Below are 25,391 nucleotides of genomic sequence, written 5' to 3' on the forward strand. Positions count from 1 at the left end.
TGGCTTGAATCCAGGTGGCGGAGGTTGCAGCGAGCTGAGATTGCACCACTGCACTCTAGCCTGGGTGACTGAGTGGGACATGTCTCAAAAAAAAAAAAAAAAAAAAATTTTTTTTTTGTGATTTTTGTTTTTGTTTTTGTTTTTTTGAGACAAAGTCTCCCACTTGTCTCCCAGGCTGGAGTGCAATAGCGTGATATTGGCTCACTTCAACCTCTCCCTCCCTGGTTCAAGCGATTCTTCTGCCTCAGCCTCCTGAGTAGCTGGTATTGCAGGCATCTGCCACCATACCTGACCAATTTTTGTATTTTTGGTAGAGATGAGGTTTCACCATTTTGGCCATGCTGGTCTGGAACTCCTGACCTCAGGTGATCCCCTAGCCTCACTCTCCGAGAGTGCTGGGATTACAGGCATGAGCCACCGCATCTGGCCTTTTGTGATATTTTTTAGATCATCAGCTATTGTTAGGGTTAGTGTATTTTATGTGTGGCCTAAGACAAGTTTCCTTCTTTTAATATTGCCCAGGGAAGCCAACAAATTGGATATCCCTGCTTTACGTCAAGAAAAAAAAGGCAGTGTACATTTAGAATGCCTAAACACACTACCAGCCATGCAAAAAACATGAGACTGGTAACTTCCAATCTTTTTTGAAGCAGTGGAATCCCCTGGTGATATCTGAGGGGTGTGGCTACCTCTTGGAGGAGGTTGATGGTTTCTAAAGATTATTATTTTTTACTGAAATATTGTGAATGTCACTGACCTTTTCATTATTTCAACTATTATTATTCCAGGTCATCAGTTTTCCACCTAATGATGAGTACACTGGGCATGACTTGCCTGGCATTCTATGGATGCTCTTCACTGGTGTATATCTGGGAGTTTCTATAGCTCGACTTTTCCTCCGAAAAATTCGCTTCTGTGTGAGTATACTAACTTCCTGTAGAGGTATACTTGTAATCACACATAAGAAGAAATTATTTAAAACAATTCATGGTTCTGGACTTTATTATGAATATTGGGTTTTACCAAAAACATTAGGGAAATTATTGATTAGCATAAGAATTATAAAAGTATCTGCCATTTACATTATGAAAATTAAATAGGTTGGTGTTCGTTTAATAGAATGTCAACAGAGCTTTGAGTCAAAACTAAGTTTGTTTGTTTTTTTAACCTTTGTGAGCTTTATCAGAAATGGAGTATGAAATTTTGGCACTTAAATAGGAAATTCTGTCTAAACTTTTGTGCTTTATAATTCTATCGTATGGCTGGAAGGAAAGCTTTCACTCTCTAAAGATTCACTGCAGAAACTGACAACAGACAGCTTAACAGGAGAAGAAAAACACAGAGCAGGCATAAACATGGGAGCCAGCTGAAAAATGAGACTGCAAGAAGGGTCAGATGGTTGATGCTTAAAGGGTACCCTGTTTTCAGGGGAGAGGGAGATAGATGGAGATGGAGGCAATTTAGAGGGGGAGTCAGTGATTTTTAGGGGAAATGAAAGATCCCAAGGAACAAAGTTGGCCTGCGACAAAGTTCCTCTGAGATCATGGGGAAGAGGCGACAAACTGCAGGACGGTGAAGGGCAGAGCTGCACTGCATCTCATCATGCAGAGAAAGCCCCAGAGAATCTGTGGGAACTGCCCTTTAGAGAATCAACGAACAGTGTGTCTGGGCAGGGTAATTTTAAATGACATCATCAAAGTGCATGTTCCCGGTTGCAGGTGGAGAGGGATCAGTATGTCCAAAGTCTGTACTTGATAAGAATTTGACTGCTAAGTTGTGTCATCATTTGAGCCTTTTTGTCCATTGGGTAAAGTGAGCTCTCTACTTTCTCTTACCTTTCATGACAGTAAAAACGTGGTTGTCTGGGGGCTGAACCTCCTTCTGAACAAGGATCCAAGAAAAAAGCACTAATCCCACAATGCTTTTTATATTCAAGGGAAGAGGAAGTATGTTTTATTTTTACAACCTAGATAATTACCTGCCATTCAGGACTGCCTTTCTCCTTTTTTTTTTTTTTTTTTTTTTGAAATGGAGTCTGACTCTCTGGCCCAGGTTGGAGTGCAGTGGCACAATCTCAGCTCACTGCAACCTCTGCCTCCTAGGTCCCAGTGAGACTCCTGCCCCAGCCTCCCAAGTAGCTGGAACTACAGGCCTGTACCACCATGCCCGGCTAATTTTTGTATTTTTGGTAGAGACGGGATTTCACCATTTTTGCCAGGCTGGTCTTGAACTCTGAACTCAGATGATCCACCCGCCTCGGCCTCCCAAAGTGCTGGGATTACAGGTGTGAGCCACCACACCCTGCCGCATTTAACAGTCTCTACCCTACTTAGTCCTGAACAGAGAATTGTCAATACAAGTTGGAGGAAGTTTTCTCTTTTTTTTTTTTTTTTTTGACAGTCTGGCTCTGTCGCCCAGCCTGGAGTATAATGGTGTGATCTTGGCTCACTGCAACCTCTACCTCATGGGTTTAAGTGATTCTCCTGCCTCAGCTCCCAATGAGCAGCTGGAATGACAGGCGGTCACCACCACACCCAGCTAATTTTTGTATTAGTAGAGTTGGGGTTTCACCATGTTTGCCAGGCTGGTCTCAAACTCCCAATCTCAAGTGATCCACCCACCTCAGCCTCTCAAAGTGCTGGGATTACAAGCGTGAGCCACCATGCCTGGGGAGGGGATGTTTTTTCATGTACCACTTCTGATTTTAACTAAATTACCTGTGAGTTAAAATCAGAAAAACCAAATTCTATAAAGAACTTGAAAGATGTTCTTTCAGGCTGGGTGTGGTGGCTTTTTCAGGTCACCTCTTCTGCAAGAAAGGCTCTTGACAACTGGGTAAGTTTTGTTTCTTTGTTTTCCTTGCTTTTGGGCATAGTCCGCCAGGTGAGGACATGGATGTATTTTTCTCCCCACAGTTCTGTGCTCAAGCCTTGGAGGGGGAGACGGCAGAGAGCAAGGCTGCCTACAAGCAGCACAGGTAGGTCATTGTGATGGATTTTTTTTCTTTTTGAGCCGGAGTCTCCGTCACTCAGGCTGGAGTGCAGTGGTGAAATCTCAGCACACTGCAACCTCCACCTCCCGGGTTCAAGCAATTCTCTGTGTCAGGCTCCCAAGTAGATGGAATTAAAAGCATGTGCCACTACACCTGACTTTTTTGTATTTTTAGTAGAGACAATTTCTCCTTGTTGGTCAGGCTGGTCTCAAACTCCCGACCTCAGGTGATCTGGCCACCTCAGCCTCCCAAAGTGCTGGGATTGCAGGCTTGCGCCACCACGCTCAGTTGTTATGGTCATTTTTAAGGATGTTTTTGTTTTAAGATGAAGCTTCAAGTGTCTAGTAAAGAACATGGTGTTTTAATTCTTTTTCAAGTCAGTTCTTTCTCTGTCTTCTAGATGGGAAATGAGGAGAAAGAGGAGAGTGCCAGGGAGACACATGAGTGAGGGGCCAGCCCAGAAACACCTGTGCCTGAAGAACGCTTTCTGGCGAGGTAGGAGCTCCCGTGAAGGCAGCCACTTAGTTTCTGCTGCACAGTCCACATACCCTGCTTCTCCTTTTGGGGGTGAGGGCTCAGGTGGGGTAATTGTCATGTCTCCTGGAAACAGTTCCTAGCACTTATGAAGAGAACAGTTGTCCTGCTGGGGGGCAGGACCCCATTTTTCTCAAGTGCCCTGGCTGAATGGCTCTTGGCTAGTCCTGTGTGAATGATTGAGCTCAGACCCCTCCACTGACTGTGGACTTTGCCCCCCACTGATGCCTTGGTTAGTTTTAACTGTGAAGATGAGCCTACAAGGCAAATGGGCCAGCTCCCCTTCCCACCTTGAGTCAGTGTGAAGGCTTTGTTTTTCTTTCATTTGAGAAAAGTAACAACGATAACATTTTAGAATGGGAGCTGTAAGTGCTGATGAGAGCAGAGATTTTCAGGTGACGTCTTCATGGATCAATAAAACAGTACATGAGATCTGCTTTAAGAAAAGAAGCATTTATTTGCACTTTTTGGAACTTCCTTCATTCCTTTTGCTTATTTAAATTGTTTATTGTGAACTATATAACTCCTTTAGTAAGCTAAATTTCTATGTAATCTTACTCTAACATTTGAAGTGTGACCCTAAAACTTTCCAGTTGATTTCTTTCTTTCTTTTTTTCTTTTCTTTCCTTTTCGTTTTGAAAACCTTGCTCAGTCACTGAGGCTGAAGTGCAGTGGCACAATTTTTGCTCACTGCAACCTCCACCTCCTGAGTTCAAGCAGTTCTTCTGCCTCATCCTCCCAAGTGGCTGGGATTACATGTGCCTGCCACCATGCCTGGCAAATTTTTTCTTTTTGTATTTTTAGTAGAGACAGAGTTTCACCATGTTGGTCAGGCTTGTCTCTAACTCTTGACCTCAAGTGATCTGCCCACCTCAGCCTTCCAAAGTTCTCGGATTATAAGTGTGAGCCACCGCATCCAGCCCTCATTTAATTTCTGTAGCACTTACCTTTTCTCATGGCTGTTAGTCTCTTTATGTTCATTTCTGTTCATAAATATTGACAATGCCTGGTGAGATATGGAGGTTAGATTCACTATGAATCTGCAGGATTTTAAATGCCCCTACAGCTTGAAGAAAAGGAGCAGTGCTGCTCCTGTCCTGGCCCTATAGATGTTCTTCCCATCCATGGCTGTTTCTATTTTAATTTGGAGTCTGTGCTCACATGATGGGTGATTTCCTTTGATGTGTACTGGGAACCCTGATTTAAAGCTCATTTCCAACTGGTTAGAGCCCGACTTGTCCACAGCCTGTTGAGAGTTAAGAAAACCCCTGGACCAGGACTCTGCAGTATCTTCCTCAAGGCTCAGGCCCAGAGGGCTCCAGGGTCCTCTGATGCATCTGGTCAATTAACCCTGTGCCTCTGGTAAGGGACCTGAGTGTGGCAAAGAGGGTGAGATGGCAGCAGAAGGCGTGGAGGGTTTCTTATTCTGCACAGAACATGCAAGTGAGATTTAGCCCCATTCCCTTCTCTTGCCCTTAGCAGATTCAGGACCTCATTCGGTTCCCGTGAGGAACAGCAGCTGCATCCCAAGTGAAAACACAGAGAAGACAAAGGTAAATGCTGGGGTCATTTTCACTGTGCCTGTATCAGGACACTGTAGTCTTTTCCTCCATCATCCTCTCCTGGCCTGGCCTCTGCTCTGTAGGTTCTGTGATACCTTTTCTGTCTGGACTTTTTCAGAAGCAAAATTTTTCCCATAAGCTTTCTGGCTTCTTCATTCCCAGCTAGTCATCTTGAGTGGCACCTCCAGAAGCCATAAATGCTTAGGGACTGAGGGCTGAAGGGCTTTTACTGTTCTGTTTCTGGAAATAACAGGAATTCCACTGACCTCCACTTTCATGGGTCTCATGGCCCAGTGAACTCTGACTGATCTGTTACTCAAGGTGTTGTGGGGTCTATTTCTGAATTATGTGGGGTTTTCTTTTATTTTGCTGTGATTTTGTTTGTTTTTTTCTACAAGGTAGGTGATCAACATTTGAAATATCTGCTGTATTCCCAGAAGTGATGAAAGTGAAAACTCATTAATCCAACATTAATATGTGCTTTGTGCAATTTTGAATGCTCTTCATCAAGGTCAATTTCATAGTTCATCACACTCCCATTCCTGTTGGTAACTGTGTTGTGCAAAAACGCCTTCACCCCCATGTGGCGGTGCCCTGATCTAACATTCTAAGTGTCAGAGTCTCCGTATTTGTAATAAAAAAATGCCTCGATTGTGAGTTAGTGAAAGTGAATGTAACCTATTACCCACAGTGACAATTCCCAACCAAGGCCTTAAATGATGCTCAGCTATGCTGGTTCTCGTCTGGCCTCTGTACCTTCAACAGCTGCCGAGTCCTATGATTACACATGATGGGAACTGTACACTTGAAATTAAACACATTTCTAAAACTTGCTTTTTTCAGAAGTCCCACCTCATTATTCCCTGGACAAAAGTATTATTTATGCCTTAATGCACTGAAAATTTGTATTACCTGGGAGTTAAAAGAAATACTCTAGCCATGCCTAACTGACTTCTGTATGTCAGATTCTTCTGTCAGAAAACCCTCTCCCAGTTTCCCTGCTTACACATTTCCCAGAGCCATCTGTGCTCATGGAGGGCACCCCCAGAGTGAAGAAGAGCCTTTGTCAAGAAGGGAATCAGAGGGAAAATGAGAGGGTCCTGCAGGCAGAGCTGGAATAGACTTCCACTCTGCCTTCTGCAAGCTTTGTGACCCTGGGCACATGTTCTTCTTCCTTGGGGAGCCTCTGTTTTCGTAGATTTGGAGCAGGGTGGTCACACTCACTTGCAGAGTTTTGAGAATCAGAGACGGAACATAAAAGGCCTGGAGAACATTCTGCAAAAAGAAGCTGTAACACATGTGTGGACAATGGGCTTTTCATACCTCTCTTACTCGCTGTTTATCTGACGCAAAGAACATGCTCTGGTGATGGCGATGAGGGAGGGATGAGGATGGACAGAGACATTCCTGTGTCTGAAAGATGCTTCTTCCTTACTGTGCTATGACTCTGTCTTCCCTGGGGCAGGCCCCCAGCCTGCCTACATTTGCAGACAGATGCAGTGGCATGTGGAGAAAACAGTTTGTCCCAATGACTCTTCTTCAGTCCCCAGCTGTCAGTGGTACTTAGTGGAAGGGTGACTTCATGACACTGATGCTGCTGTTTTGAAACCTGGAGGATGGAAAGGTGCAAAAAACTATCAGCAGCAACATAAGGTGCAGCCTGTGTTGGCGGTGGTGGTTCTGTCTGTCAGATTCATACATTTCAAAATAAGTCTTCCTTCTGCCTGCAGGTTAATTTGGCTGCAGCACAGCAACATCATTGCTCAGGATTGCTCTACTCGCCCTACCTCATGGCTGACCCTTCAAGACCACTGATGGCTTGGCGGCCACATCCTCCGTCTGGGTGTCACCTGGGACTACAGACACCTACACACAAAAGTCGTCTGGCACCTCTACCACCATTAGCCAATGATTTTCTGAGTGTGTACACAACTCCACCCGAATGTCTTCTGGCACCCCTGCCAGCTTCTACAGATGATGAGTTTTCAAGACCACAGACACCTGCACATGAGTGTCTTCTATTACCTCTACCACCTATAGCGAATGATTTTCTGAGTCCATACGCAACTCCACCCGAGTGTCTTCTGACACCCCTGCCAGCTTCTACAGATGATGAGTTTTCAAGACCACAGACGCCTGAACATGAGTGTCTATTACCGCTACGACCTTTAGTGAATGATTTTCTGAGTCTATACGCAACTCCACCCGAGTGTCTTCTGACACCCCTGCCAGATTCTACAGATGATGAGTTTTCAAGACCACAGACGCCTGTACATGAGTGTCTATTACCGCTACCACCTTTAGTGAATGATTTTCTGAGTCTATACGCAACTCCACCCGAGTGTCTTCTGACACCCCTGCCAGATTCTACAGATGATGAGTTTTCAAGACCACAGACGCCTGAACATGAGTGTCTATTACCGCTACCACCTTTAGTGAATGATTTTCTGAGTCTATACGCAACTCCACCCGAGTGTCTTCTGACACCCCTGCCAGCTTCTACAGATGATGAGTTTTCAAGACCACAGACGCCTGAACATGAGTGTCTATTGCCTCTACCACCTTTAGCGAATGATTTTCTGAGTCTATACGCAACTCCACCCGAGTGTCTTCTGACACCCCTGCCAGCTTCTACTGATGATGAGTTTTTGAGACCACAGATACTTACACATGAGTGTCTTCTATTACCTCTACCACCTTTAGCGAATGATTTTCTGAGTCTATACGCAACTCCACCCGAGTGTCTTCTGACACCCCTGCCAGCTTCTACAGATGATGAGTTTTCAAGACCACAGACGCCTGAACATGAGTGTCTATTGCCTCTACCACCTTTAGCGAATGATTTTCTGAGTCTATATGCAACTCCACCCGAGTGTCTTCTGACACCCCTGCCAGCTTCTACAGATGATGAGTTTTCAAGATCACAGACACCTGCACATGAGTGTCTTCTATTACCTCTACCACCTTTAGCGAATGATTTTCTGAGTCTATACGCAACTCCACCCGAGTGTCTTCTGACACCCCTGCCAGATTCTACAGATGATGAGTTTTCAAGACCACAGACACTTACACATGAGTGTCTTCTATTGCCTCTACCACCTTCAGCGAATGATTTTCTGAGTCTATACGCAAATCCACCCGAGTGTCTTCTGACACCTCTGCCAGCTTCTACAGATGATGAGTTTTCAAGATCACAGACACCTGCACATGAGTGTCTTCTATTACCTCTACCACCTTTAGCGAATGATTTTCTGAGTCTATATGCAACTCCACCCGAGTGTCTTCTGACACCCCTGCCAGCTTCTACTGATGATGAGTTTTTGAGACCACAGATACTTACACATGAGTGTCTTCTATTGCCTCTACCACCATTAGCGGATGATTTTCTGAGTCTATATGCAACTCCACCCGAGTGTCTTCTGACACCCCTGCCAGGTTCTACAGATGATGAGTTTTCGAGACCACAGACATCTACACATGAGTGTCTTCTATTACCTCTACCACCTTTAGCCAGTGATTTTCTGATTCCATGCGCAACTCCACTCGAGTGTCTTCTGATACCTCTGCCACCTTCTTCAGATGATGAGTTTTCAAGACCACAGACGCCTGCACATGAGTGTCTATTACCTCTACCACCTTTAACCAATGATTTTCTGAATCCATACGCAACTCCACTCGACTGTCTTCTGACACCTCTGCCAGCTTCTACAGATGATGAGTTTTTGAGACCACAGACACCTACACATGAGTGTCTTGTATTACCTCTAACACCTTTAACCGATGATTCTGTGAGTCCATACGCAACTCAACCCGAGTGTCTGACACCTCTGCCAGCTTCTACAGATGACGAGTTTTCAAGACCACAGACGCCTGCACATGAGTGTCTGTTACCTCTACCACCATTAGCCAATGATTTTCTGAGTCCATACGCAACTCCACTCGAGTGTCTTCCGACACCTCTGCCAGCTTCTACAGATGATGAGTTTTCGAGACCACAGACACCTACACATGAGTGTCTTGTATTACTTCTAATACCTTTAACCGATGATTGTCAGATTTTATACGCACTCCACCCGAGTGTCTTTATACGCCTCTGCCAGCTTCTACAGATGATGAATTTTCCAGACCACAGATGCCTGCACATGACTGTCTTTTGTTACCTCTACCACCTTTAGCGAATGATTTTCTGACTCTATACACAACTCCACCCGAGTGTCTTCTGACACCCCTGCCAGCTTCTACAGATGATGAGTTTTCAAGATCACAGACACCTGCACATGAGTGTCTTCTATTACCTCTACCACCTTTAGCGAATGATTTTCTGAGTCTATACGCAACTCCACCCGAGTGTCTTCTGACACCCCTGCCAGCTTCTACTGATGATGAGTTTTTGAGACCACAGATACTTACACATGAGTGTCTTCTATTACCTCTACCACCATTAGCGGATGATTTTCTGAGTCTATATGCAACTCCACCCGAGTGTCTTCTGACACTTCTGCCAGGTTCTACAGATGAAGAGTTTTCGAGACCACAGACACTTACACATGAGTGTCTTCTATTGCCTCTACCACCTTCAGCGAATGATTTTCTGAGTCTATACGCAACTCCACCCGAGTGTCTTCTGACAACCCTGCCAGCATCTACAGATGATGAGTTTTCGAGACCACAGACACCTGCACATGAGTGTCTTCTATTACCTCTACCACCTTTAGCGAATGATTTTCTGAGTCTATATGCAACTCCACCCGAGTGTCTTCTGACACCCCTGCCAGCTTCTACAGATGACGAGTTTTCGAGACCACAGGCACTTACACATGAGTGTCTTCTATTACCTCTACCACCTTTAGCGAATGATTTTCTGAGTCTATACGCAACTCCACCCGAGTGTCTTCTGACACCCCTGCCAGCTTCTATAGATGAGTTTTTGAGACCACAGGCACTTACACATGAGTGTCTTCTATTACCTCTACCACCTTTAGCGAATGATTTTCTGAGTCTATATGCAACTCCACCCGAGTGTCTTCTGACACCCCTGCCACGTTTTACAGATAATGAGTTTTCGAGACCACAGACACCTGCACATGAGTGTCTTCTATTACCTCTACCACATTTAGCGAATGATTTTCTGTGTCTATATGCAACTCCACCCGAGTGTCTTCTGACACCCCTGCCAGCTTCTACAGATGATGTTTTCAAGACCACAGACGCCTGCACATGAGTGTCTTTTATTACCTCTACCACCTTTAGCCAATGATTTTCTGAGTCCGTGCACAACTCCACCCGAGTGTCTTCTGACACCTCTGCCAGCTGACCTGCTGTCTCAACCGACACTCAACCTTCACCTGAGTGTCCTCTCAGACTTCACCCTCTCCTCTAGTCATGTGGCCTCTGAGACCTTGACCAGCACCTCTAAAGGCACCACTTGATGTGTTCATTCGAACGGTATAAAGTAATTTTTTAAAAAAATTCATCTCTTCTTTTTTGAGTGAATAGAAAGAAATGTCACAGATGGTACTGCACGGCTTTGCAGTACAAAGGTAACACCGGCTGAGATCCTGCTCACTTCTCTCAAGTTTCTGAGAGTACACAGTTGGTTGCATTATTTCCTTGTCATGAGTTTGGCAGCAGGTATCTCTTGTAGATAAAGACAGATTTTTTTATTTTTTGTGGGGACAGAGTCTCACTGTGTCACTCAGGCTGGAGTGCAGTGGTGCAATCCTGGCTCAGTGCAACCTCCATCTCCAGGGTTCAGGTGATCCTCCCACCTTAGCCTCCAGAGGATCAGCTGGGACTGCAGTCATGCACCACCATGTTTGGCTCCTTTCTATTTAAAAAAATTTTTTTGAGATGGAGTCTCACTCTGTTGCCAGGCTGTAGTGCAGTGGCACCATCTTGGTTGACTGCAACCTCTGCCTCTTAGGTTCAAGCAATTCTCCTGCCTCTGCCTCCCAAGTAGCTGGGACCACAGGTGCATGTCACCATGCCCAACTAATTTTTTGTATTTTTAGTAGCGACAGCGTTTCACCGTGTTGGCCAGGAGAGTCTTGATCTATTGATCTCATGATCTGCCCACCTTGGCCTCTGAAAGTGCTCGGATTACACGCATGAGCCACAGTGCCCAGCCTTTTTTTTTTTTTTGAGATGGAGTCTCGCTTTGTCACCCAGGCTGGAGTGCAGTGGTGGGATCTTAGATCTCAGCTCACTGCAATCTCCACCTCCCAGGTTCAAGTGATTCTTCTGCCTCAGCCTCCTGAGTAGCTGAGACTACAGGTGCATACCATCACACCTGGCTAATTTTTCTATTTTTAGTAGAGACAGGGTTTCACCATATTGGCCAGGCTGTTCTTGAACTCCTGACCTCAGGTGAGCCAACCACCTCAGCCTCCCAAACTGCTGGGATTACAGGTGTGAGCCACCATGCCTTCTCTCTCTCTCTCTCTCTCTCTTTTTTTTTTTTTTTGTAGAGTTTGTGTTTCACCATGTTGCCCAGGCTGGTCTGAAACTCCTGGACTCATGCCATCTGCCAACTTAGGCCTTCCAAAGTGCTGAGATTACAGGCTTGAGCCACCAGCCCAGCCAGAGATTGTGTATAGAAGCCAGAAATAGCAGTTCTGCAGGTGTGCATCGAACCTGGGCCACATGGCCATCTCTGTGAGGGATGAGACCTGTCCCTGACTTGCAGGGCATCCTGTGTCCTCCAGCAGAGAGATCCACACTAAAGGGCACAGAGCTTGTGACCACCCACCCGCAGTGGAAGCACAGGTGAAGGGACCCAGGGTGCAAAAGAAAGAGACCGGATCTCCTGGGAACAAGCAGGAGGCTGCGGAAAAGGCTGGAGTGGGTTGTTTTCACTTGGGAGTTTGTGTAACTCAGGTGGAGCTGGAAGGCTCCTGGCTGGGCAAGCAGTGTGAGCAGGAGCATGGAGGCTGCGTGAGGGCCCCATAGAGCCGCCACGGGAGAGCTCAGATAGCCGGGTGTGCACAGGGAATTATGCCCCCAGCACTTCCTCATTGCCTTACTGCCCTTAGTCCATTATCTGTAGGAATGATTCTTTCCCTGGGTGTGTGAAGGCTCTGGATCAGGGTGAATGAATGCCTAGAGCTCTGGGAAATTTAACTTGGTTCTGTCAGGGGGCCCTGTCTCCCCTACTTTTTATGGTGCCAGGAGACTAACAGTGAGGATGGGTCTGGTTTATTGGAGCTGCGCCTTGGTCTTCAGAATCAGGTTGACTTTGGCGGGAAACTCAAGGCCAATCCTGAGCTGTTCTGGCATCATCTTATCCCCAGCAACCTCGCTCTCCCCCTGCGACTCCCAGCTTTGCCTCTCCCAACCTTGGCATGTAAAATCCTCCCCCTTCGCTGTGTCCCTGCTGCCTGATCCCAGACACCAATTCTCAGTGGGGCTCAGAGCCCCAGCTTTCTCAGAAGTGAGCTGGGACTGATGTGGTTATGAGTTCATGGTGAGGACAAGGAGACCAAGCCCATGAGGAAAGCATCTTGCCAAATAGCTGCTAAAAGGGAGAACCTCCTCCCTCACGCTGGTTACATGGGAACATTCCCACTCAGAAGATCAGCATAAGATGTTCATTGAAGTTTACTAACCTTAGGGTGTAACAGCTCAGGCCCCAGGATTTCCTATCTCTGTTTCAAAAGATAAGGGATAGCCTCTGTCTCCAAGACTAAAATTCAGATTCTTACAGGATGAAGAGATTACAGGAACGCACACACAGTGAAATCTGAGATCTATATGTGTGATCTGTAGATAATTATTCTTCATGACATACATACACATCTGCAGCCACACACAGAAGTATTCAGTAGGGGCACAGGTATTTTATAGAAGACAAAATGTATATCGGGCAAAAAAGATCACATGGAAATAAACCAAAACAATTTTTTTCACTATAAAAATGCTTCAGTAATGGTGTGTGTACAGCAGGGGACGTGGACAGGGAAAACCAAGTGCACACACAGAGGCACAGGCCAGAGGACAGGCTGGGAGTGAATAGAGTTCACACCGCTCCCTGCTTTCCCCGGTGACTGCAGGCTCTAGGCCACCTCCTCCTCGAACTCGCCCTCCTCCTTGGCCATGGTGTCCTGGTACTGATGGTATTTGAACACCAGGTAATTCATGTTGCTCTTGGCCTGGGTAAACTCCATCTCATCCAGGCCCTTGCTCGTGTAGCAGTGCAGGAAGGTCTTGTGTGGAAACATGGCTGTGAACTGCTCCGAGATGCACTAGAACAGCTCCTGGATGGCCCTGCTGTTGCCAATAAAGGTGGTGGACATTTTTAGCCCTTGGGGTGGGATGTCACAGACAGCTGTTTTCTTGTTGTTGGGGATCCACTCAGCAAAGTAGCCACTGTTCTTGTTTTGGACATTAACCTTGTCCACCTCCTTCATGGACATGCAGCCCCTGAACACGGCAGCCACTGTTAGGTAGCGGCCATGGCAGGGTTGCAGGCTGCCATCATGTTCTTGGAATCCAACATCTGCTGGGTGAGCTTGGGCACTGTCAGGGCCCCAGTATTGCTGGCTGCCCTCCTGGTCAGTGGGGCAAAAGTGGGCATGAAGACTTGCAGGTGGGGGAATGGGACCATGTTCACCGCCAGCTTCTGCATGGGAAGTGCAGGCAGGTGGTGACCCCACTCATGGTGGCAGATACCAGGTGGTTCAGGTCACCACAGGTGGGCATAGCAGCTTTAAGGTTCTGAAGCAGATGTCATAGAGAGCCTCGTTATTGATGCAGTAGGTCCCATCTATGTTTCCTATGAGCTGGTGGATGGAGAGGGTGGCATTGTAGGGCTCCACCACCGTGTCTGACACCTTGGGTGAGGGCACCACACTGAATGTGTTCATTACCCTGTCTGGGTACTCCTCCCGGATCTTGTTGATGAGGAGGAAACCCATCCCAGACCCAGTCCCCCCACCCAGGGGGGCCCGACCACTTTGCTGTTTTATTTTGTGTTTTTTACTATACTTCTGGATTTAATATGCTGTTTCTTAATTTTATGTTCAGATACCTTTGTGTTAGCTAGTACATACCTAACAAATGTTTTCTTTTATTTATGTTTAGATTCATAGAGGGCTGGGTGAAGTGGCTCACATCTATAATCTCAACATTTTGGGAGGCTGAGGTGGGTGGATCACTAGGTCAGGAGTTCGAGACCAGCCTGACCAACATCATGCAACCGCACCTCTATTAAAAATACAAAAATTAGCTGGGTATGGTGGCATGCACTTGTAATCCCAGCTACTCAGGAGGCTGAGACAGGAGAATCGCTTGAACTGGGGAGGCAGAGGTTGTAGTGAGCTGAGATCATGCCACTGCACTCCAGCCTGGATGACAGAGAGACACTCTGTCTCAAAAATAAATTAATTAATTAAATAAATTAATAGAGATGGGGTCTCACTATGTTGCTCAGGCTGGTCTCAAACTCCTGGGCTCAAGTGATTTTCTCATCTTGTACACTGAAAATGCAGAGATTACAGCATGAGCCACTGCACCCAGCCCAAATATTTTCTTTTTTTTTCTTTTCTTTTTTTCTGGAAACAGAGTCTTGCTCTTGTCACCCAGGCTGGACTGCAGTAGTGGGATCTCAGCTCACTGCCACCTGCATCTCCTGGGTTCAAGCATTTCTCCTGCCTCAGCCTCCTGAGTAACTGGGATTACAGGCATGTGCCACCACACCCAGCTCATTTTTGTATTTTTAGTAGAGATGGGGTTTCACCATGTTGGTTAGGCTGGTCTCAAACACCTGACCTTGTGATCCAGCTGCCTTGGCCTCCCAAAGTGCTGGGATTACAGTCATGAGCCACCATGCCCAGCCATGATTCAGGATTTCTAACAAGTTTCCTAGTGATTCCAGTGCTGCTGGTCTTTAGACCATAATTTTGTAAGCAAGGATACTTAAAGTTAAAAAGTAATGTGGGCTTCTCTTTATTTCTGTTTTTTAAGACAGAGTCTTAATGTAGAGCATACTTTTGTAAGCAAGGATACTACATAAAGTGAAAAAGGAATTTTTTTTTTATTATTGTTATTATTTCTGTTTTTTGAGACAGGGTCTTATTCTGCTGCCCAGCCAGAGTGTAGTGGTATGATCTTAGTTCACCGCAACTTGCATCTCCTGGCTTCAAGTGATTCTCCAGCCTCAGCCTCCTGAGTAGCTGGGATAATGAACCACAAGGCCAGGCTATTTTTTGTGTTTTTAGTAGAGATGGGGGTTTCACTATGTTGACCAGACTGGTCTCCAACTCCCTACCTCAAGTGCTGGGATTATAGGTGTAAGCCATCTTGCCCAGCCTCTCCTTCTTTTAAATAAATTGATTGGATAATAACATGGTCCTTAGAAGGAATTCTCTCTTACATTTCATATCAATGTTTCTCCTCTCAAATTAGGCTGATAGCTTAAGTGCCCAGGCTACGAAATTTGTTTCGTTCTCATGCACGAATAACATACACACAGTGCCTCATTATTTTTCAATGCCCTGACCTCAAATGCCACGTACATAAGCTTGAATATGTTGCCGTGTGCCCCCCAAAACCAGGGGGTGTACGTTCTTTGTGATATTAGGAGTAATATCATCCTCTCACCTCGTGGATATCACAAACAATATCACAAGGTGGGTGTACAACCCCTGCGACATTGGAAGTAATAATATCCTCTTTCCCCCTAAATATTATGAACCATATTACAGTGGAGTTTACACCCCCTGCCATATTGGAAGTTGTATCATCCTTTCCCACACTGGATATGATTAAAAGTATCACAGGGGAGTGTACATCCCTTCCATACGCAGAGTAATATCATCCTGTCTTCTGCTGGATATTATGAAAAATTTCACAGGGGGTTGTACACAGAGGGTGTTTACTGTAAGGTTTGTTCTTGGGTTCTTGCCATGGGACCTTGTGTCCGAGGTCCCCGCGAGGGGAGGGGGTGTGTCCGAGGTCCCCGCGAGGGGAGGGGGTGTGTCCGAGCCCCCGGAGAGGGAAGGGGGCGTGTCCGAGCCCCCGGAGAGGGAAGGGGGCGTGTCCGAGCCCCCGGAGAGGGAAGGGGGCGTGTCCGAGCCCCCTGAGAGGGAAGGGGGTGTGTCCGAGGTCCCCGCGAGGGAAGGGGGTGTGTCCGAGCCCCTGGAGAGGGAAGGGGGTGTGTCTGAGCCCCCGGAGAGGGAAGGGGGTGTGTCCGAGCCCCCTGAGAGCGAAGGGGGCGTGTCCGAGGTCCCCGCGAGGGGAGGGGGTGTGTCCGAGCCCCCGGAGAGGGAAGGGGGCGTGTCCGAGGTCCCCGCGAGGGGAGGGGGTGTGTCCGAGCATCCGGAGAGGGAAGGGGGTGTGTCCGAGCCCCCGGAGACGGAAGGGGGCGTGTCCGAGGTCTCCGCGATGGGAGGGGGTTTGTCCCAGCCTCCGGAGAGGGAAGGGGGAGTGTCCGAGCCCCCGGAGAGGGAAGGGGGTGTGTCCTAGCCCCCGGAGAGAGAAGGGGGTGTGTCAGAGCCCCCGGAGAGGGAAGGGGGTGTGTCCGGCCCCCGGAGAGGGAAGGGGGCGTGTCCGAGGTCCCCGCGAGGGGAGGGGGTGTGTACGAGCCCCCGGAGAGGGAAGGGGGTGTGTCCGAGGTCCCCGCGAGGGGAGGGGCGTGTGTCCGAGGTCCCCGCGATGGGAGGGGGTGTGTCCGAGGTCCCCGCGAGGGGAGGGGTTGTGTCTGAGCCCCCAGAGAGGGAAGGGGGTGTGTCCGAGCCCCCGGAGAGGGAAGGGGGCGTGTCCGAGCCCCCGGCGAGGCAACCAGCCTTACATTTACCATATTGGGAAAAATGTCCTGTCATCCCCTGCATATTACAAACAATTTCCCAGGAGGGTGTATGCCCTCTGCAATGTGGCAAGTAATACCATCCTCTTGCCCCATGAATTTTATGAACAATATTGCAGAGGTGTGAACACGATATGGGAAGTAACATCATTTTCTCCCTTCCTGAATATTATGAACAATATTGCAGGGGGTGTACACCATATCACAATATGGGTGTATATTCCCATATTGCAGGGGTGTACACCCCCTGTGATATGAAAAGTAACATCATCCTTCCCCCCTCCGCAAATATTGTGAACAATATCGCAGAGGGGTGTACACGTTCTGTGATATGAGGAGTAACATTATTCTCTCCCCCACCAGATATTATGAACACTATCGCAGGAGGGCGTACACCCCTGCAATGTGTGGAGTAACATCATCCTCTTTCCCCCTGGATATTATGAACAATATCGCAGGGGGCTGTCCACAATCTGTGATATTCGGACTAACATCATCCTCTCCCCCACTGAATGTTACAAACAGTATCACAGCTTGTCCACCCCTGCGATATGGGGAGTAACATCATCCAATATTGAAGGAGGGTGTACACCGCCCGTGATATGGGCAGTAATGTCATCCTCTTTTCCCCTGGATGTTGTGGACAGTATCACAGGGGTGTATACCCCTGCGATATGGGACTAATAGCCTCTTCCCGCCCCACCCTGATGTTACAAACAATATTGCAGGGGGGTGTACACCCACTGTAATATGAAAAGCAATATTATCCTCTCCCACCCTGGATATTACGAACAATATCACTGGGGGTGTACAACTCCTGCAATATTGGGAGGAATATTATCCTCTCCCTTCCTGGATATTATGAAAAGGATCCAAGAAGGGTGTGCACTTCCTGTGATATTGGGAGGAATATCATCTCCTCCTCCCCTCAGTATTATGAACAATATCATTTGGGAGTGTACACTCCCTGTGACATTGGGAGGAATATTATACTCTCCCTCCCTGAATATAACAAACAATATCACAGGGGGGTGTACATGCCATGCAATATTGGGAGGAATAGTATCTTCTCCCCCACTGGATGTTCTGAACAAGATCACAGACCTTTGACTTCTCTCATCAGGAGAAACTGGAATTGCTGGGTCCAAAGTGTTTGGGAAGTTTGGAGTGATTCTTGTTGCAGGGGGAGGAGGAAACTAAGGACGTGTCACTGAACTTTCAGGGGTTCCGGGATCCCCCACCCAGGTGCCTGCTCCAGCTTCCCGAGTGAGCCCCCCTCCCGCCCCTACCTGTTTTCACCCCTTGTGGCTCCACCCCCGCCGGGCAGCTGGACCTTGCCTGGGGCCTTCTGATCTCCGAGCTCCAATTTCAGCCGGAACTGCCCAACCCCGCCCCTTCCCTGGCAGGAGCACAGCGGAGAACTCTGTTCAGACACCGACGTACAGACAGACGCTGGGACCCAGGACAACTGAGGCGCCGATGGCCGCGCCTGGTGAGCCCTGCGTGGGGCAGGAGGTGAGTGCCCCCTCACATCGCGCCCCACTCTCCTTTTCCAGGCTTGGTTTGGCTGCAGATCTCTCGGGCTGCGATACTGGGGAGAGGAGAGACCCCGAAATTCCTGGACCCGGAAGCGAGGAGAATTACTCCAGCCCCCTAACTGCACGGGTTGGACCCCTTTCACCAAGCCGGCCCCCGACACTCCAGCTCTGTTTAAGGGGCCACCAGACCGCCCGGCTTCTAGGGGCTTTGACCCTTATTTGCGTAAAGCTAGTGGGTCCCCCAAGCTCTCCTACCCCCAGAGAGCACTTACCTCTCTGGTTTCTTTTCCCTTTGCTCTTAGCAAAGTATTCCAGGGAGTGGAGTTCATCGGGCGATGGGGGTTGGGGTGGGGGTTGCAAGCTCCCAGCATTCTGAGGGCCAGGGAGGTGAAGCAATAGGCTGGTATGAATTGAGGGATCCTCTGTGCCTAGCCTTGTGCCCAACATGGTGCCACACTGCCGTGCACTTTGCTGCTGCTAATCCATTTAGTACAATTCATAGAGGTAGAGTCTCATCCCCCTTTTGCAGGGAAGGAAACTGAGGCACAGAGGTTAACGTTTGCACAGCCAGTGGATTGTGAAACCAGGGAAAATAAAAAGACAGCGGAGAGAGACGTGGAGAGGCCACGTCCACTAAACTTCAAATTTCTTCTAAGGTTAGATAGGACCAGCAGAACTGCTGAGCTAAAAACAACAGATGAAGCTGGGCATGGTGGCTCATTGCCTGTAATCCCAACACCTAGGAGGCTGAGTCAGGAGGATTGCTTGAGGCCCGGAGTTCCAGACCAGTGTGGGCAACGTAGTGAGACCTCTATCTCTACAAAACATTAAAAAAAAAAAAAAAAAAAAAAAAAATTAGCCAGGCCAGGTGAGGGGGCTTATGCCTGTAATCCCAGCACTCTGGGAGGCCAAGGTGAGAGGATTGATTGAGCCCAGGAGTTCAAAGCTTTAGTGAGCTTTGATTGTGCCACTGCAACCTGGGCAACAGAGTGAGACTCTGTCTCTAAAACATAAATAATAATAAAAATAAATCACATCAGGATCACCAGTCGGACAAGCTTTGGGGACAGATAAGCCTGGGTCAGAGTCAGCTCTGCTACTTCCCATTTGTGTGGCCCTGAGGGAGGCAGTTCCCCTCTTGGTGCCTCATTCTGCTGGTCTCTGAAATGGGGACAGTATGGCCTATGTCCTAGAGTTGCTGTAAAGATTAACTGACAGTCCATGCCTAGCAATAATTATGGAGCCCAGGTCTCCTAGACCCCAGAGCCAAGTTCCCTGGGTTCAAATCCCAGCCCTTCCACTTCTCAGCTGGGTAAAGTCAGCCAAGCTACTCAACCTCTCTGGTCCTCGGCTTCTTCATCTGCAAATCAATATGATAATTGCATCTACCTAAGGTTGATGTCAGGATGAAAGGAGTTGAGAATTATTAGGTATTCCGAAGAGTGCTTGGTACATTTCTGTGTAAATGTTAGAGCTGGGGACCCCTGCCCTCTACATTCCTAAGAGTCCTCCTGGTGTTCCCTCAGGTCTGGAACCAGACAGAGTCTGAACCTGCCGCCACCAGTCTGCTGAGCCTGTGCTTCCTGAGAACAGCAGGAGTGTGGGTGCCACCCATGTACCTCTGGGTCCTCGGCCCCATCTACCTCCTCTTCATCCACCACCATGGCTGGGGCTACCTCCGGATGTCCCCACTCTTCAAAGCCAAGATGGTACCATCCCTGGGAGCCTGGAACCAGGCAGTGGTGGGGGAAGCAGGGGACAGGCTGGAACCTGGTGGAGTCCTAAAGTAGACTCCTCCTATCAGGATGTAGGAGGGACTCTGTTAATCAAACAGAGCAATATTAGAGAGGCGTCAGAGGTCAACTCGGTGGGACACAGTTCTCCCAAACAGATTTTGTAATTCCAAAAATCCATGCTTGCACAAACACACACACACATTCCCATGTTCCCAGACAGTTGATAACTACCATAGCCTGGCATTTTCCAAAATGTACCATGTCGACTCTCGGATCCATAAGATGATTTTAGGACCACATTAGGATGAGCCTTTTAAACGTCATGCATTGATTTTTGTTTCCCACTGGCTGTGTTATAGAACAGTTTCATAAGTGACACGTATTTACTTCAGTGTGCTGCATAGGCACTGGCATTCCAAGTGTGAGCCTTTCTGCTCATCCATCCTCTTCTCCTCCATTCTTGTAGGCCTAAAGAATGTTCTTCAGAGTTCACTCCTTCTTCTGCCATTGTGTTAATGTTTGCATCATCACCCACCACCAACCCAGGGGTTGGCAAACTTAAGGAGCCGAGCATCACATAGTACTTGAGGCTTTGTTGGCCAGGTAGGCTTCCTTCCAAACGCTCAGCTCTGCCACTGCAGCATGAGCGCAGTAGTCACAACCACAGACAACAGTCATAACTGTGTTTCTTTCTTACTCTTTTTTTTTTGAGATGGAGTTTCACTCTTGTCACCCAGGTTGGAGTGCAATGGCATGATCTTGGCTCACTGCAACCTCCACTTCCTGGGTTCAAGTGATTCTCCTGTTTCAGCCTCCCAAGTAGCTGGGATTTCAGGTGCCCAGCAGCACACCTCACTATTTTTTGTATTTTTAGTAGAGACGGGGTTTCACCATGTTGGCCAGGCTGGTCTCCAACTCCTGACCTCAGGTGATCTGCCTGCCTCAGCCTCCCAAAGTGCTGGGATTACAGGTGTGAGCCACTGCGCCCGGCTAACTGTGTTTCAATACAACTTTTTTGTAGTCACTGAAACTTGAATTTCATGTAATTTTCACCTGTCATGACGTATTATGGTTTTTATTTTTCCTCAGTGATTGATAGTTTTCCAGCCTCTGCTTTAAACTGAGGTTCTTTGAGCAGCTCCTGCAATGTGCCTTAGCTCTGGCCTTCCCTCTGGTGTGTACATGTTCTCTCACTTTCTTCCTTTCTTTCATTCAGCAGAGAAACCCATCTATATTAGAGAGACCCTAGTGACTTACTGCCCCAACAGAGAGCTTCTCCTTGATTTCATAGCAGGGACTGAAAATAACTTGCACGTTTCATCTCCTGCTGTTTCTTCACACCCACAGTTGTCTCACATGTGCATGACTGGAGCACTCCCTGCACGTTGGAAAACACTCGGTTGGCTCAAGGCCTTGCTGTGCATTATTTACAAGACAGTCACACGTCAGGACTGACCTGCAATGCCCTTTACACATTGTTTACGTTGGCACATTGCTAGCTGGTGATATCGGTTCATGACAGGGCCCCAGCTGCGATGTCCCAGAACCAGCTCCCAACTGAACGTGGGGTTGCCCACTCATTTTCTGTCACCTCTCTTATTGCCCCCCAAGCTTATCTAAGCCTGTCTCCCCAGGTGCTTGGGTTCGCCCTCATGGTCCTGTGTACCTCCAGCGTGGCTGTCGCTCTTTGGAAAATCCAGCAGGGAAAGCCCGAGGCCCCGGAATTCCTCATTCATCCTACGGTGTGGCTCACCACGATGGTAAGGATGGCTTCCGTCTGGAGCCGGGCTTGCTCCCAGCTGCTGCTTTGCCCGCCACAGTGGAAAACAAGGGGAGGAGAAGAGGCTCCCCCGCCTCCCGCCCTCCCCTAAGGGACCTGTCCTGACTTTCCCCCCCAGAGCTTCGCAGTGTTCCTGATTCACACTGAGAGGAAGAAGGGAGTCCAGTCATCTGGAGTGCTGTTTGGGTACTGGCTTCTCTGCTTTGTCTTGCCAGCTACGAGCACCGCCCAGCAGGCCTCCAGAGGGGGTTTCCACCCTGGAAACCAAAATGCTGGCTCAGGCCCTGGGTCCCATCCTTCCTCCTCCCGTTTCCACATATGATTTATTCTCAACTCAGTGACACACACAAGCCAGTCACTTACACTCTAGAGACACAAAATCCACTCTCGCACCTGTAAGTACCTGTCATTCCATACATTTCTCATCAACACGGTTTCCTGTGGTCTTACACACGCACATCACATGCTCCACTTGCACACGGGGCACACACTTAATGCATTGATTCACACATCACACAAGCACATGCATGCATGCACACACACACAACCTGGACAGAGACACTCCTGTGTGCACACATTCCCCTACATGCACGCCTCCCTCATCTCATGTACTCACCCTCCCCTCATTCCTAGGCATCTATGTTTACACACTCATTCTGCACACCCACCCATATTTCTGTTATTTCTGTTGCCTAATCTGGGAAGCAGCTTTTTTTTTTTTTTTTTTTTTTTTTTGAGAGGCTTGCTCTGTTGCCCAGCTTGGAGTGCAGTGGCATGATCTCAGTTCACGGCAACCTCTGCCTCCCAGGTTCAAGCGATACTCCTACCTCAGTTTCTCATGTAGCTAGGATTATAGGTGTGTGCCACTACACCCAGCTAATATTTGTATTTTTAGTAGAGATGGGGTTTCACCATGTTGGCCAGGCTGGTCTTGAACTCCTGACCTCAGGTGATCCACCTGCCTCGGCCTCCCAGAGTGCTGAGATTACCGGTGTGAGTCAATGTGCCCAGCTGGAAGCAGCATTTCTTTATTAGGAGACATGATGGGTCATTTACTCTGTAAAGGAAAAACAGGTAGTCTAGACCAACTTTTCTCAACCTCAGTTTTAGTAACGCTGTGGCCAGATGACTGTTTGTTTGGAGGACAGGTGTGTCCTGTTTGCTGGAGGGTGTGAAACAGCATCTCTGGTTTCCACCCATAGATGCCAGTAGCATACCATCCAATTGCAGTAACCCAAAATGTCTCCCGATATTACCACGTGTCCCTTGTGGGGGAGTAGGACAAAATGGCCCACCTGTTGCGGGTCACTGGCCTCAACAGTGTTTAGCCAAGGCTTCGGGGAGAGGGGTTATCTTGACACCAATGACCAGGCTGTAGCAGGTTGCAGATATTTTACTTTATTATTTTATTTTTGTGGAGAAAAGGTTGTTCTTTGTTGCCCAGGCTGATCTTAAACTCCTGGGTTTGAGCAATTCTCCGACCTCAGCCTCCTAAAGTGCTGGGATTATAGGCGTGAGCCACCACGTCTGGACTCACAGATCATTTCTGGTGTCCAGTGGTTACTCCATCCTGCCCCTAAAGAAGAAGGTAGAGAAACATCATCCTGTCCTTAAGGACAAAGTTTTTATTTTTGTTTGTTTGTTTATTTTATTTATTTATTCTGAGAGGCTTGCTCTGTAGCCCAGGCTGGAGTGCAGTGGCATGATCTTGGCTCACTGCAACCTCCAACTCCCGGTTCAGGTGATTCTCGTGCCTCAGCCTCCCAAGCAGCTGGGATTACAGGCATGTACCACCACCCCAGTTGATTTTTTTATTTTTAGTACAGACAGAGTTTTACCATGTTGGCCAGGCTGGTCTCGAATGCCTGACCTCAAGTAATCCACCCGCCTTGGCCTCCCAAAGTGCTGGGATTACAGGTGTGAGCCACAGCGCCTGACCAAGGAAAGCATTTTTAAAAGAGTAACCTTTGTAACTAAGGGGAAATTCCACAGGTTATTCAGTAATTTCTGCAAGGCTGGGCTCCCACAGTTGACCTAAGAAGTCAGCTTTTTGGAACACAGCATAGAAACAATAATACTGGGACCATTTACACTCTGGGGTTCCAAGCATGTGCCAGGCACTGTGCCAGGCACTTACACACCTGTCCCATTGGATTCTCACAAGAGGGCACAGTGAGGGATTCTTTTTTTTTTTTAAATAGAGATAAAGTCTCACTATGTTCCCAAGGCTGGTCTCAAACTCCAGGGCCCAAGTGATCTTTCCGCCTCAGCCTCCCAAAGTGCTGGGATTACAGGCTTGAGCCAAGCTCAGCAATGTGATGGATTCTAATAGGCCATTTCAAAGAGGAGGGAAACTAAGGCTAGGAGAAGGGAATGACGGCCTCGGGGCCACACAGCTGGGGAGTGCAGAGCCCAAGGTCATCTCAGGCAAATGCAGAACCAAGTTTCTCATAGAAAGTGGGGAAGACAGTGTCAGTTTAGGGAAGATGGGCCATATTGTCATTGGAATATCCAATGGTTTCCTATCTGCCAAAAAAAAATAACACCAAAAAAACCTAGAAGAGTAAAAAATCCAGTAGACAAATTGCTATTTGAAACTAGGGCTCTGGGCCGAACACGGTGGCTCACACCCGTAATTTCAGCATTTTGGGAGGCCGAGGCGGGTGGATCCCCTGAGGTCAGGAGTCAGAGACCAGCCCTGGCCAACATGGTAAAACCCCATCTCTACTAAAAATACAAAAATTAGCCAGCCTTTGTGGCATGTACCTGTAATCCCAGCTACTCGGAACGCTGAGGCAAGAGAATTGCTTGAACCCAGGAGGCAGAGGTTGCAGTAAGCCGAGATCATGCAACTCCACAACCAGCCTGGGTGACAGAGCAAGACTCTGTCTCAAAATATATGTATGTGTATATGCACACACACAAACACACATATATACACATATATGATACACCTAAAATTAAAAAATAAAATCATATATGTACATATATAATATATATACCTAAAATTAAAAAATAAAAATTTTTTTAAATTAAAAAAGGAAATAAAATTAGAGCGTTTATGACCAGATGTCAGGGCAGCAGATGCAGAAGTCATCGTGATGTGGCAGTAGGAGCATCGCCATTTGGACCAGATCATCTGTGTGTCCTTGAAACAAGGGGCCTCTCTGAGCCTTGGTTTCCCCAGGAGTCAAAGGAAGCAGGAAAACCCCAGCTACTACAAATACACAAAAATTAGCCAGGCATGGTGATGTGTACCTGTAGTCCCAACTACCCAGGTGGCTGAGGCAGAAGAATTGCTTGAACCCAGGAGACAGAGGTTGCAGTGAGCCAAGATCACGCCACTGACTGCTCTCCAGCCTGGGTGACAGAGTGCGACTCCATCCCCCCCACCACAAAAAAGAAAAGAACATTAGGACCCCTAGAATGCCAGGGCTCTGCCTTTCAAA

At 47.8% G+C, this 25,391-nt stretch overlaps 2 protein-coding genes and 1 pseudogene across 2 annotated transcripts; 2 read left to right on the plus strand and 1 right to left on the minus strand.

Moving 5' to 3' along the window:
• The first annotated feature begins 566 nt into the window (after positions 1-566).
• LOC135269069 (nuclear pore complex-interacting protein family member B12-like) lies at positions 567-10,517 on the plus strand. Its single transcript, XM_064362755.1, has 11 exons — positions 567-917; positions 2,916-2,977; positions 3,393-3,487; positions 5,006-5,079; positions 6,819-7,099; positions 7,154-7,204; positions 7,277-7,336; positions 7,409-7,468; positions 7,541-7,600; positions 7,673-7,732; positions 10,469-10,517. The coding sequence occupies exons 1-11, from the start codon at positions 747-749 to the stop codon at positions 10,515-10,517; spliced, it is 1,023 nt and encodes a 340-aa protein (XP_064218825.1). The 5' UTR covers positions 567-746.
• A 2,559-nt stretch (positions 10,518-13,076) lies between these two features.
• Positions 13,077-14,075, minus strand: LOC135269106 (tubulin beta-4B chain-like; annotated as a pseudogene).
• Positions 14,076-18,266: 4,191 nt separating this feature from the next.
• Positions 18,267-20,211, plus strand: LOC135269042 (ATP-binding cassette sub-family C member 6-like). Its single transcript, XM_064362579.1, is given in 4 exon segments — positions 18,267-18,403; positions 19,953-20,136; positions 20,139-20,165; positions 20,168-20,211. Coding segments are annotated over 4 exon segments (291 nt in total). The 5' UTR covers positions 18,267-18,367.
• Positions 20,212-25,391: the final 5,180 nt, after the last annotated feature.

This window comes from Aotus nancymaae, unplaced genomic scaffold, assembly GCF_030222135.1.
Source record: "Aotus nancymaae isolate 86718 unplaced genomic scaffold, 86718_ANA_hifiasm-v0.15.2.pri h1tg000049l, whole genome shotgun sequence".
NCBI classification, from domain to species: domain Eukaryota; kingdom Metazoa; phylum Chordata; class Mammalia; order Primates; family Aotidae; genus Aotus; species Aotus nancymaae.